The following is a 14,854-nucleotide window of genomic DNA, read 5'->3' as shown; positions in this document are numbered from 1 at the left end:
ATTATATTTCTTAAGATTGAAAATATGAATAAAATACAAATCCCAAAGATTGAAGATAATGGATTTTTGATAAGAAAAAACAATCAAAAAAAAATTTTGAAAAATTTGAAAAAGATGATATTCAGGTCATTTTCTATTAATTTTCAAGTGAATTGTATGTTAAGATTAAGATTCTCCAAAAAAATTATGATGATTTTGTAATTTTATTTTAAAAATTATTATTATTATTATTATTACGTTGTTGTTATTAATAAATATAATTATTTATAGATTAATATTAGTTATTATTACTTTTGCTATAGTTATTAATAATAATTATTATATCGATATTATTATATTATTAATATCATTATTATTAAAATAATAATAATAATTTTATTATTATTATTATTATTATTGTTATTTCAAGATGTATTTCAATATCGTTATAAATAGATAGTATGTGATAATCAGGAGAACCATGCTGAAAACTATTTCTGAATCTCTGTGATTTTGATTCCTTACTATAAAATAAAAAATAAAATAAAAACTAAGTTGATAATTTGAACCAAACAATGCATCGGATTCTAAAATCTGATTATAAGCCCCAATCAGATTCTAGGTTAAGATCTCCCTGATTCAACACCATGTTAATCTCCTTCTCTCTCAAATTTTCAATCGTTATACATCGCATAGAAAGGAATAAAGATTAAAAGCATGGCTGAAGAAGGGAGAATCACACTCCCTTCTACATACCTGGTTCCTTGGTTCAAATTCGGGTTCGCCACTCTTGAACGAACCCAGTTCATAGAGGTATTTTATGGTAGATATTTAAGTCATTTTTGTTAAATCTCATAGAAGACTCAGGTCAAGGTGGCATATCATCAGTTTAAAAACAAAAGGGTATCTTTAATATTGACCAAAGCTTGGGATTTATACCATTGACCAAGCCATAGGGGGGCATTCTAAAATTCACCAAAATAAGGGGGTTTGTTGTTCTTCGCGAAGCCCACTACGAACCAAACCTCGAACTGGATCAGTTTGTACCAGTTCGCAGTTCACTACCACATTAGCCAACCCAGAAACATAGATTTCATATGGGCTGAGAGAGGTTATTCCTCTTAATGGAAGCAGACACATAAGATACATTGATAATATTCTACATATATGCTCCAAGAAGATTAGGGTAAAACAAAATAGAAAACAGAAAACACAGTTCTATCTTTTTATTCTATTGCTCGCTTTTTTCGTGCCAAAAAGCGTTCTTTAGCTGCAGCCAATGCATCTTCACTTCTTTTATGATGGTCTTGTTTCGTTTGGTCAGTTAATGGTTGTTCGGCTACGATGTTTACTTCAAGGGAAGTATTGGGCTCTGGTTGCATATCTAAGGGCTCCACGTCAGCTTGATCCTTCTCTTTCACCTTGTCATCAGAATTTAAAGGTGCATTGGAACTTCGAAGGACTTCCTTTTCTGAATTATCCACAACAGCTTTTTCTTCCCGCTTCATTGGCTTGCTAGATTCGGCCTCTTTGGCACCGAAAGCTACATTCTTTGTAAGGTTGAAGTAGAAATCGCTAATGTCACTCTTCTTGGTAACCTAGTAAGAACAAACAAAATTGTAATATTAGCTAAACAATTTAGGAACAGATTGGTTGGTCTCATGGAAGAATATGTATATAATCAAGGGATGGTCAGATACTACAGAAAAGGTTAACTGTACAAACCTAAGTAAAGAGTTGTTGAATGAGTTTCACCAATAAATCCCATAAATTAACTAATTTAAAAAAAAAAAAAAACCAATAAATTAATTCTGCTTTCTCTTCAAATCTTTTTTTAACAAGTTTATTTTATTAATCACAAAATGCTTTCCCTATATATAAACCATTTGGATAATATCGCTCTACCTTTAGAAAAGTAATTCGAGTCCTACGAACTAAATTTCCAAAGTTTCACTGATTATTGCTTATTAGTATGAATACAATTTATGAGGGAAATTTTATGGATTTGAGATCAAACTTGTACCGATGTTTTTTTTCTCATAACTCATACGCCATATATTATATCCAAGAACCAGAGAGAAGTATAAGATAGCCCTTGAGTGGGAAGAGGAGGCTACAATGAGTAAGATAAAATAAAGATAGGATTACCTTTCTTCCCACAACAACGAACCCCACCTGAAAACAAAATCTTCAAATCATCCCTTTAAATTTCAATAGAATTTTTATTCTCTAACCTGCTTATAAAATTTTGGATCTTGAGGTTTTATTTAAAATAGAAAAGTGATTACCAACTAAAACCTCAATAGGGAAGAGACAACCACCAATGTTCCCAAAATCGAATCATATTTCCCTCCCCCACCTTGAAACTGTCACCTATCACAAACTCGGCATTTTAGGATTCCTTTCCAAATTGCCGCACTCATATGAGGATCTCAGCCTATCACTCTCCCATCCAGGATCACAGACAAACTTTCCTGCAATCACTCTCTTCCCATACACTGATGCTCCTAGTGCTATATAAACTTCTGCATCTATCACACCAAACTCTCTTTAAGATCTCAGTTCTAGCATTCATGCTGCAATCGATTTGCTTCAGAGATAGAATGTCAGTCTTTTTTCTTCTTTTTTGCGTTTTTTTTTTTTTTTTTCCTTTTCATCTATGCCTCTAGTAATCTCGCCCCTCTGCATTTGCCAGCTTGTATGCATTCTTCTTATTCCCTCTTCCGTCAAAGAGACATGCAAGGATACAGGAAGCACTTCTTTCACTACCCAGGATAAGCACAAATATATCACGTTAGCCATATACCTAAGAAAACCAACTTCATTAACCTTTCTGAGTCCTAGGCCCTCACTACTTTTACAACTGAGAATTTACAGATAGTATTGAGGCTTGGCTTCAAAAACTCATCCTTTAATATTAGATTCCTTCCCAAGCCACACCCAAATGAGGATGATCTCAGCATATCACTATTCTGTCTATGGGAAACATTGCCAAAAAAATTCACAATCACTCTCCTCCAAAAGCTATCTATTTCCACCTCAGATGTCCATATCCACTTACCTAAGAGAGTCAAGTTTATTATTTTAACCCTTTTGATTCCTAAGCCTCCACTACTTCTCACAATTTGTCCCAATTTACCATATAGTATTTAAGCTTATCTTCCCTATCATCCAATAAGAAGTTTCTAACTTTCCTATCTAGGATTACATTATAGACTATAGAATAGATAAGCCAAGTAAATTGGGAGACTAGATAGACAACTTTTGATCGAGATTACTATGGCACCTTGCAATAAATAATTGTTTTTTTCAAATAAGACTCCCTTTTGTCCATCTTTTCCAGAATAGGGTCTTAAAATCTTCATAGACCTATAATTAGCCACCAAGGAGAGGTAATAAGCCAACAAGCTACCCACCCTACACACTACTCTTTCTCTCCGATTTCTCCTACCCCAAAGATCATGCTCTTATTAGTATTTATTGCTAAATACAGTACCCCTTCAAAACAACCACCATAATCTAGGAAAGTTTCCACTAGAAATTCTTTGATTACTCTCATTAAACCGTCTTTGATAATACCTCAAGATTCTTAGAAAAATATCGTGGTAAAACTAATCCATCCATACTCCTAACAACATCCCACACTTCCTCTAAATTGAATAGTCTCTCCAACCAATCTTTGTTCTCCTGAGTAATTTGCTTGAAATCTAGGTCATTTAAGTAGGGACTCAATTTTCTCGCTCTGAATATATAGATTCATAGAACCCCACAGTCCACTTCGTAATTTGATCTTTGTCTTTTGGTCAAATCCCATTTATTTTAATCCTGGATATGGAGTTTTCCCTTTGTGATAATTTGGGACACAATAGAAAATTTGGTATTATAATAAAATATTCTTTCAACCATCTCTCGCTTGCCTTTCGTTTCCAGCTAATCATTTCCAACTTAGAGACCTTGAGAAATTCTCCTTTAGCATCGATCCTTTTATTCCTTACTTCCAAGGAAAGATCAGACTCCTTTCTATCCAACAAATAAATTTCAAGCCAATGTGACAATTTGACTAAACACAGGGTGGAAATAGCTAAGAATATCTTCTTCTTTTTTTCAATTTTATCAACAGCACAAAAAAGTCATATGTTAGACCTTAGACACTACTAATTACCTTAGATCTTCAATTAACTAAGAGACTTGTGAGACAACAATTCAATATCTTATCCAATACTATACCCTAAATACTTATGTGTAGCTCCCTATACAGCATAAACAGATGTTTGCATGATAATATGTTAATTAGCAATAATAGAATTCATCAAAAGTGCAGTAAGATCACATGACAAGGATAAAAGCTACACATACATCATCTTTTTCTTCACGAAGTTCACGTAGCCGTTCTTCCTCCAACCATTTTGCCTGCTCTGCAAGTTTCCTTTTATAAGCACCTGTAACAAACTTGTCCTTGTCTGCAAACAGGTGGTCATCTTTACTTCTCTCTTTGGCAAGTTTTCTCTCGTATACTACCTCGTGCACCCGTTCTCTTTCTTTAGCTTTCTCCATCAGTGTTTGTATGTATTTTGACTGCAATAAGAAAACCAATAGATCTGTCAAAGAGGCATAATAGTTGAGTTTCCTTAATTGGAGGATATTTAATGACAAATGACCTTTCTGAGTAATGAATTTATTACCTAATATTCACAAGTAACGTAATTAAATGTGTGGCTTTATTTTCTCCTTATTAAACAAATCCTAAGGTGAGACTCAACTCTTTCTTCCAAACTTTCAAATGCAAATAAAACAGTTGTGATGTTAAGAATACACTAGGGAAATTATCCCAAGATAGTTAAATCTTCTCAGAACTAGTGCCTCCTACATGAAATAGACGTTTTTTTTTATGGTATTCGATGCCTCCTACATGTGCAAGAGTATCACAAACTTATCCATGGCATTCAAATAATCTTAAACTTGATTCAAACCTCTTTACGTGTTTGCACTACTCTGCAATTAAAACTTGGACCTGAACTCCCATTTGAATTAAATTAGAATAAACAAAAACAATAACTGATAAAATTTGTTGCTTTCAAAGAAGTCAAATGTTAAGCAACCATATGAAAACAAAGGTAGAAACGACCTTGACCAACTGTGACATGAACTAATAAATGCAACTACAAACTGTAACTCACTAGTACTAAAACCAAGTTGGTACCAAATCAACCGGGCTAGGAAAAATCATTGTAAAAAAATGCTGCATACAAGTAAAAATAATTTCAGGATTCAGGAAAATTTTACACATGCAATGTTAAAAAAAAAAAATATATATATATATATATATATATATATATAAGTTGAGACTGCTAAACCTCTTTGTATCAGCCAAGTAATAGGACTTAAGTCATAAAATATTTGAAATGAAGGTGCCAACTTGGAAAGTGGGTAAATTCTGTAACTGGTGACACCACATACCTGGGATCAAAACCTCATCTTCACCCTAAACCTATCAATAAAAACAAGTTTGAATCATGCTGGCAATGAGGGTTTAACCGAGAGATGGGTCAAATAAGTTATTTGTGCCATCAGCAATTGAAAACAAGTCAAATCGTTCATTTTGTAGACTTGGCCAAGAGATAATAACCATTCATTAAAAAAGCCTCATTATAGTGTAGGAGATCTTAGTCTCTAAATGTTCTTGCATCAAAATTATGCCCTATTTCACATTTGGTGAATGTAAGTTTCCGAAACAGTAGATGACCCATCATACTCAAAGGCTTCCATGATGGATGTCATATCTATGTTGGAATCTTCAATTGTATATGTAAATTTGTATTGTGTCCTATTGGGCTTTATTTTCCTGTATTGTTGTGTTCTTTTTGTAGCCCAGTGTTCTCTAGTGACTTTGCCTTGTTCTTAGTATTAGTAATATTCTACTTACCCAAAAAAAAAAAGATCCACATAACCATCAAGTATATCTATTATGAAAGTATAAATACTATAAATGTCGTAATCAGTTGGAAAAATGACCCCTGGGCATTAACATAATAATCAATGAGCACAAGCATAACACCATGCACATGAACCATTATTTCATATACAACCTCTTCTCCATATTTCTACAAAAAACACAATTGAGCATCTAAAAATAAATTCTGCTCAACCTCATTGTCTTAGTAATCTTTTTTCTTTCTTTTTTCCATATTCATTTCATCTCAGTAATGATGAATGAACAGACAACTTCAAATCAAGCTTCAAGGTTTACCTAGTTTAACTTAGCATTTGGTCAGCCAATAAGAAAATAACTAAATTTAATTTTTGAAGAACACTTCATAGGGAACAAATTATGTACGCAAATAACTAACAAAATGCACACAAAATTGTTTAAAATGCAATCATGTGAGGATTCAAGAGTTGCATATTGAAGATAAATTACTTACCAAAAACAAAGATTGAAGATAAAGGGTAATATTGAAACTGAATTCAAGTATTAAAGCAAGGTACCTTTCTCTCCTGGCGATCTTGTGCGAGGGGGCGAATGGTCTCCTCTTTCATTTGTTCATAGACCCCATCATAGTCAAAGACCGACGGATCTTCTTCCAAAGCTTTCTTGTGCTGCTCTTCAATCTATGGAAAAGAAAAAGTAAGAGGAATGAGCAAGGAAAGTCATTACAAACAAGATATGTCATTAACGAGAGTCATTACTAACTCTTCCACTGGTTCACTTACATCCTTGAGGGCCTTGTTCTTGGTAGCATGGCGAGCAATCTCTTTATTAACAACATCGTCATCATCATCATCATCACCGAATCCAGGAGCATGGAGAAGAGGTCTTGTTGGCTGCTTCTTCTGTTGCGATGACTGAACTCTAAGCTGTAGACCATACTTCTTCATTTTACCTTTTGCTTCCAATACCTCTGACCTGTATGTTCAAACCAAAGGAGAGTTCACCTGAAATGACATAAAAGAATGGGGCATGATGATTGTGAGACACATAGGATGACAAGTTGTGTCAAGACAAGATCAGTAACAACCCCATTAGTGGGTAGTGTCTTGGAAAGTTGAAATATTATTTTTTGATCAGTTGAAAAGTTGAAATATTACAACAACAACAACAACTACTACTACTACTACTACAACAACAACTACTACTACTAGTACTACTACTACTACCACTACTACTACAACAACAACAAAAGCCATATCCCAAAGGTTTGGGGTCGGCCAAAGAAAACTTGTTCCTCCACTCCACTATGTCCAAGCAAAGTTTTTTGTTATTAAGAGTAAGTTCATATATGCTTTCATTATCTCCATCCACATTTTTTTTTAATCTTCCTCTCACTCTTTTTGGACCTTCAACTTAAATATTCTTCTAACTCAGGTTGTAATCAGCCTTTGTCGAACATGCCCAAACCATCTCAGCCAACTTTCTCTTAGTTTATCACCTATTGGAGTTACTCCTACATTTTTTTCAAATGCATTCTTTTCTAATTTTCTCTCTCCTAGTCCTACCACCCTTCCATCACAACATCCTCATCTCTACTACACTAGTATGAGGCTTTTGATTTCCCAACAATTAGGTTCATAAAGCATAGCTGGTATCATTATCATCCTATAAAAAATTCCTTGTAGTTTGGTCGATATACATCAGTCACATAGTAATTCAGAAGTGCATCAACACTTCAACCATCCAGCTTTGACTCTTATGGGCAACATCTTCTTCAATCTCTTCATCCTTATGTATAATAGAACCAAGAATCAAGATAACAAAATTGGTAACTTCAGGGTATTTCTAGGCTGTCATTTGAACTAGCCATTCCTTTTCTTGGGTCTTAGTGCTAAATTTCCGCTCCACGTACTTTTTTGGATGTCAGTGTTAAATTTACACTCCACATACTTAGTCTTGTTTCTACTCATGCTAAAGGCCTTGGACTCTTAACATCTCTCTCCATAATTATAGTTTTACATTGATTACCTTTTTAGTTTCATTAACTAATATTACATCATTCACAAATAACATACAGCAAGGTATGTGTTCTTAAATATGAGCAATTACTTCATCTATAACTACAGAAAACAAATACATACTCAAAGACGATTTCAAGTGAAAAACAATTATAGCTGAGAACTTATTCGTCACCTCTCCATTTCCCTCACATTAAACACAACCCCAAATACATATTCTAAATTATGTCAATGTATCCATTTAAGACTCCCTTCTTTCCCAATGCAGACCAATTTAGCTCTCCAAGTGATACTTAAAGAGAAGAAGCAATTGTTTATCATACTTCTTCTGGAAAAAAAAAGTTTCCTCTTCATCTTTAAAAATCATAAAATTAAAAAAATGCAAAAAAGATGGGAACAGAGAAAGTCATAATTTTATTTGAGAATTCCTAGGAATTCAATGTGCTTGATGGAAAGTTATGCCATACATTCAATGACCCAAAAGAAAAAACCTGACCAACTATGTGTGTCATGCCTTGAGATACAAACTTCAAAAACCCTGAGGTGTGAACTTTTTCAAATAAAAAATAACTCAGATTTTTTTTTTAAATCCAAACTAATTACTTTCCATCTAATCTAAATTAAAGCAAAAAAAAATTAAAGAACAAAGATCTAATTTCAAATTTCTGCTCTAAATTCTACAGCACCTCTTTTATAAATTAGGCGTTGGAAAGTTCACCTAATGAGAGAAATTTGCATAAAAGCACTTCCAAATACAAATATAAAGCATCACATTTTTGTTCCGTACATCCCATCATCAACACAATGCCTACATCTATCATTTGAAAAACTTACTTCTATAATTAAAACTGCTACGAACCAATACCATATCATGCTATCAAACCTATATTGAACTAATCGACTGTTGCCGCTAATCCAAAATTCAAAACTTACATTTTGATTACTACAAACAATTCTATATCAATTGTTACGCATCTGTACTGCAATATAACTTTAGGGGGGGTGAGGTTTTGGGTGAAACTCAGGAAGTAACAAATCAAATAATAAGGTTCTTTATTTTATTTGAACCTTATTATTTTATTAAACCAAATAATAAGGTTTTGCATCGATAAAAGCATGCAGAAAACAAATTAATGTACTTTCCAAAACCTCGGATGCATTTAAACAAAGTTTTGGTTTTGATCAAATCTTACCAAATCAAATACTTGGCCGAATGTTTTTATTTTTTTGGATGGGTATAGGGTTAGTGGCAGCAAATGAAGTTGGGATCAAGGGGGTTTGAACCTAGGACTTGGGAACAACACTCCACACATCTTACCACTTAGCTAAGTTGGCACTTCTTGGATAAGAATACTTAAAACAAAACTCTAAAATCTAGATCCCAAAATAGAACGGACGATTGAAATTATACTTCAATTAACGATTCAATGGTCTGAATAGGGTGCTAATATAACCCCATAGCACACGGCTCCACATAGTGTGCTAATATAACCCCTTAGCACAAGAGTCAAAATAGTGAGCTTATATAACCCCTAACACAAGAGTCCAAATAGTGTGCTAATATAATCCCTTAGCACAAGGGTCCACACCAAATACCAACTTGGCCAATAGTGGATCCATAATCTATGATCTTGCACCCAAAGAACACTATACTCTTTCTAATCGTATTTTTTCATATGGATCACAAAATTCATATCAAAATTTTTTTTTGATCGATAAAATTCATATCAAAATCAAAAGCTATTGTATGGTATCATAGTTCAAAATTCAAACTGCTAACCAGTGTTGAAATCAAAGCCATATATTGAAATCATAGCGTCAAAATCAGAATCATATATCAAAATATCAAATGGTGTCAAATTCAACATTTGCAACATTTTAATCAAAATTGAAATGGCGTCACCTTCAAATCATGAGGTCAAAACCAATCTGAACTTCGAATTCAAAATTGCATATTACTACCCTTCCAATGTCAAATCATGCTTCACAATGCCATTTATAAATCAAAAGGAATCAAATGAGATTTCAATTTTCAAAATAAATTGGAAGCATAACCTTGATATCGTTTTCACTCAATATTTCACATTTCTTAGCTCAATAACATTTTAAATCATCCATTCCAATAAGTTTGACAATTTCCCAAACACTTAAGACCAATCAACATAAAATCACTTTAAGTTTAGCGATTCTCCAAAGAACTACAGACAATTCCTACTCTAACCATCACCAACTATCAAACCATGGAACTATAGTACCACAAACAAATTTACAACCAGACCCAATCTGAAATTAACATCATTTAAACTCAAATTAACAGATAATAATCCCCATAATTAAATGATAAATTCACACTTACCTCACTTTAGCAACATTCCAATCAATTTAATTAGAACTAAAATATCACTTATGTGAGCGACACATTTCTTCAAACACCTAAGCTTCATTACATTCATTACAGACTTTATAAATTTCCATTATAAAACCATTTTTTATCTTTCTTTTTTTTCAACCCAACGAGTATCCCCACATCGGTGAGACTAATCCACATTGAACCCTCAACCCCGTGTGCCAAGTAATTCAGAAGCTGCACTCAGTTTCAATACAATAAAAAGGGATTCTTTTGGAAGCTTTACAATGTGAGAATAAATTTCAATTTTTGGGTATTTTGTTAGGGCATAACAAAATTCCTTTTCTTCTTATAATCCTCTATGCTTCAGGAAAAATTATAACCTTCATTTTTTCCTTTAATGCTGAAAAATCTTTTTTTTCCCCTCTGATTATTTGCATTCTATTGTGTTCTTGATTCACAAATTGGTCGCACAATTCTTGTTCCTCCAGCTTCATAAACATTAAAAATTAATAATAAAAAAATTGCTTCCATACATGAAACAGAATCCCTTTTGATTCCTGCTGTATAAGATGAATTGCAGGTCGAAATTGAGGGAGTTTAACATAAGATTCTCTATAATTCAACAAAAACTAACAAAGGAAAGACAGAGATAGGTACCTCTTTTGCTCTTCTACTTGGATCAAACGAAAAATTGAAGGACTGAGAGGAAGTAAGCTATGTTTTAGGGACGAAGAAAAGAGAAGGGAGACCCAAGCTGAAGAAAAGGGTATTTAGGTCATTTCACGTTAACCTACGTCGAGGGCCCATGTCATCTCATCAAAGAAGCTCTATCATGTTTTTATTTTATTTTTATAGAACTGCTATTAGCACCCCAATTTCTTAAATTATTTATCACACCCCAATTGAGCTCATCAAACATTAAAAAGATTTGACTTAAATTATAATCTCAAACTCATAACACTGTTGAAATATGGGATTTTTTCCTAAGCATGTACAACTTATGTCCAAATTCCGATTTTGGTAAATAATTCATTTTAATTAAAAAAACATGTATTTGGCATGAATTCGTCATTTTAATAATCAATAGATTCATTGATATATCTATGAATTTGTATATATTAAAAGTAACAATTTACGAGTTCGTACATTTTAAGAATGACGAATGCATGTTTTGGGCATTAAAATGAATAGTGTATCCAACTCGGAATTTCGTCATATTCAATGCAAGAAATGGAGATTCATTATTTTCTTTATTTTAGTTGGGGTGTAACAACTAAAAATTGAACTGTCAATAGTTACTTTATTTCTTTTTGAATGAAGATTTTGAAGATGACTAATGTGATAAGATGAGCCCCAAATTTCTTAATACACCTGTGGAAAGGGTTTCTTTCTAAATAATCCCTAACTTTTGATGGTCCATTTAGTGAACCTTTTCTTCCTAAGTCATTTCTTGTTATTATGTTTTTAAAATACTTGAACACTTTTTTTTTTTTCTCATTTTCTTCACATACTTTAGGGTCTTTTCTTTACAGAAGCCAGCTCTAGCTCCAGAAGCCAGGAGCCTGAAAAGCCATATTCAGCAGAAGCTTATTCGTTACAGAAGCACAGAAGTCAGAAAAGCCTGTTCGTTTTACAGCTTTTTATTGCTGGATTATAGTAAAATGACCAGAATACCCTTCATGTTGATAATACACCCAGAATACACAAAAAATGACTAAAATATAATAAATATATAATTACACTAATATATATATAATTATTTTCAATTTAAATAACTGTATAAATTTTATGATTTTATCGAAATTTCAGTAGTATCTCCTCTTAAAAATGGACATATGAAATGTTCCTGATAAAGAAAATACCTGCATAATATACAATCTGATATCTACATAACATCCTATACACAAATCCAACATCCACATAACATCCCATACACAATCTAATATCAAAGAGTCCATGCTTACATGGGTTTATCTTGATCTTTAATTTAGGAATTAAATACTGGGAGATAGCGAACCCACATATTTTCCAAGATAGCTATATTTGAGAACAATTGATAAGCTAGAGATAGTATTCTATCAACTATAATTTTACATAAGGATAACAAAAATGAGAATATTCAGATGAATGAGTTGGGAAAAGTACTAAGAAAAACAAATAAAAAATGAATATATTTAAGGAAATTTAGGAATGCCTCCAATAGGAGATAAAATAAGATAATTAACTGAGATGGTTTGGCATATACAAAGATGACCAATAACAACACTAGTGAGATGCAACATTTTAGTGCAAGATCAAACTATTATAATTGTAAATTGTGCATCACCAATGGATGTGGTACAATTTAAACATTAACCTATTTCTTTCTATGTAGGGGTAAAATAAAAGATCTCAACCGTGAATGAATTGATTATTCGCTCGCTCCAGCTTTTCCGTTGCACAAGGCTAAGCAAAATTATTTAATGTCAAAGAGATAAGAGTAGAACCTATTGCTTTTAGTCCGATTCAAAACAGCCGAGGTTCATTTACAAACCATTTTTCATATAAACCACTAAAGTATTTGGCTCACCAAGATCTGAAATCTGTCTAGCAAAATAGTCTCTATTTCCCAACAGTGGAGATGAAAAAAGTGCATTTACCCAATACTTATTCTATAAAAGATCCAACAGATGGCTATCGAGTGAAGAATTGAAATATGTGATATCCAATGCATAATACTATAACAAAACAAGGATATTACTACAATGGCCAAAAGAACCAATGGCTTATATTCATGGTTTCAAATCTCGTTCGAGACCGAGATGACTCGAGCGAATGAGATGGATAGATGTGGCATCTCAAGTCTCAACAGTGTGGAATCTCGCGAGATAAATGAGATGACTTGCAAGAGATTTTCAAAATCTCATCCAAGCAAATAGAACTCAAACGAGTCAACCCGGAATTTCTATATTTTAATTAAAACAATCATTTTTTTAGAATTTAAATACATATTATCTAAATAAATATGATCTTATGTCTAAACATTTTCTAATCAACAAATTTTATAAAAAAAATTATAATTATTTTCATATAAACATATGTATATGAATAAATAATTGTAAACCGAGTTTATTGGTTTATCTCGTTCGAGACAACTTAGTCTCGTCCACAAACAAGATGAGACATCAAACCGAATTTTAAAACCATGCTTATATTTCAGGATTACTAATCTATGAAGAAGAATCACATGTTTGCAATGTAAACCAAAGTCTTCAATCTTATTGAGAGGGATAGTCTGATACTCCGAAACAGGCTCATCAGAAGGCTTATACCCCTCAGGGTAAGTCCAAAATGCTCCAATTTCTACTTTTTCCAGCAGATATTGTTCTTGTTGGATCAATAACAACTGCCATTAATGACCAATTAACGTCATAGGCTAGTGACACCCTTCATGTAACCCAAAAGAATTATTGTAATTCCTCTACAAATTCCCCTCATATAAAATTGGGTTAGAACCCCACAATCAAAACCAACTACAATGATTCCATAACTTTCCTATAAAGGTTGTGTCCAGCTCTTCCCAAATCTCAACAGCAATTTTCTTACAAGGTTTTTTATTTTTAAGTTTGATTTTCTTTATCCTTGTACCAATCATAGACTTGAGGACGCAGAAACAACAAAACAGAGAAGAGAACTCTACTTAAATACCAAAAAAAAAAAAAAAACAGAGGAGAAGAAATCCATAATTGAAAATGCATTAAAGAGAAGTAAAATGGAGAAGGTTTCTACAAATTAACATCAAATAAAGGAAAAATAACAAAATCAAAATCAAAACCAAAACACAGGAAGGAACGAGAGAGAGATCGAAATGTCGAGCTGTGCGTGTGGCATACCTGTAGTTTTTGTGAAAATACCGGCTTCTGAAGCACAAACGAATAGCCTCTCTGGTTCTAGGGTTTGTGGAGTGAGAGCTTCAATGGTGGATGACGACAAAAGCTCTTCCGATTTCGTTAAGTGCACAGAGCTTCGTATCTCTCGGTTATAAAACCTAGAAGGCTTGGGGAAGAAGAAGAGATCACAGAGAGGTTGGGACTGCAACGAGAGAGACGCAGAAGGGGTTTACATTCGTTGAAAGTCGATGACGAAAGAGGGTTTAGGTTTTACTTTCGTTGAAAATTGAAATAAAGATGGAGGGTATATTGGTCATTATACACAAGCCGTTTTCGGTAACGGGCTTTGCGCAGAAGCAAAATTACGAAGCCCAATTTACACGACTCTAAATAAAAGCTACTTTTGAGCTTTTGTTGATTTTCGTGAGAGCCGAAAAAATTCAAACGAACGATATTCAACTAGTTATTTTTTTTGGCTCAAAAGCTAAAAAAGCAAAAAGAGCTAACTTTTGAAGCTCAAACGAATAGCCCCTAATTTTTTTATCAATGATTACAATTATTTTCGACGATTTTTTAACCATGAATGATAAATAAAGATTGATATACTCCTAATTTTGAACATTTAGATATATTATTCATTATATTCAACAATTTTTAATTTCAAAAAAATGAAAAATAAATTAGAAAATCTAAATTTTTTGAAGATTTT

The 14,854-nt window shown here is 32.9% G+C and overlaps 1 protein-coding gene across 4 annotated transcripts; it reads right to left on the bottom strand.

The window, feature by feature from the left end:
- Nucleotides 1–1,054: 1,054 nt before the first annotated feature.
- Nucleotides 1,055–14,473, bottom strand: LOC147404909 (uncharacterized). Of its 4 annotated transcripts, none has more exons than XM_086441009.1 (5): nt 14,149–14,473; nt 6,691–6,883; nt 6,466–6,588; nt 4,336–4,554; nt 1,055–1,577 (listed from the first exon to the last, which is right to left on the bottom strand). In XM_086441009.1, the coding sequence occupies exons 2-5, from the start codon at nt 6,853–6,855 to the stop codon at nt 1,206–1,208; spliced, it is 879 nt and encodes a 292-aa protein (XP_086297135.1). In that variant the 5' UTR covers nt 6,856–6,883; nt 14,149–14,473; the 3' UTR covers nt 1,055–1,205. The 4 variants fall into 4 exon arrangements, with proteins under 4 accessions (XP_086297135.1, XP_086297132.1, XP_086297133.1 ...); XM_086441006.1 differs by having other exon boundaries at nt 6,691–6,912; nt 14,149–14,472; XM_086441007.1 differs by lacking the exon at nt 14,149–14,473 and adding an exon at nt 10,934–11,089 and having other exon boundaries at nt 6,691–6,912.
- Between the last annotated feature and the right edge of the window lie 381 nt (nt 14,474–14,854).

This window comes from Akebia trifoliata, chromosome 4, assembly GCF_017979445.1.
Source record: "Akebia trifoliata isolate Shusen 1 chromosome 4, ASM1797944v1, whole genome shotgun sequence".
Lineage (NCBI taxonomy): Eukaryota > Viridiplantae > Streptophyta > Magnoliopsida > Ranunculales > Lardizabalaceae > Akebia > Akebia trifoliata.
The sequence above is the reverse complement of the archived record's forward strand: the minus strand, read 5'-3'. Positions and strand labels throughout refer to the sequence as shown.

Excerpts from the sequence above, each read along its gene's own strand:
- LOC147404909 (XM_086441009.1), bottom strand. The coding sequence starts at position 6,855 with ATGAAGAAGTATGGTCTACAGCTTAGAGTTCAGTCATCGCAACAGAAG. Across the intron at positions 6,589-6,690 it reads AGAACAAGGCCCTCAAGGAT|ATTGAAGAGCAGCACAAGAA; the intron begins GTAAGTGAACCA and ends TCTTTTCCATAG. Across the intron at positions 1,578-4,335 it reads TTCGTGAAGAAAAAGATGAT|GTTACCAAGAAGAGTGACAT; the intron begins GTATGTGTAGCT and ends TGTTCTTACTAG.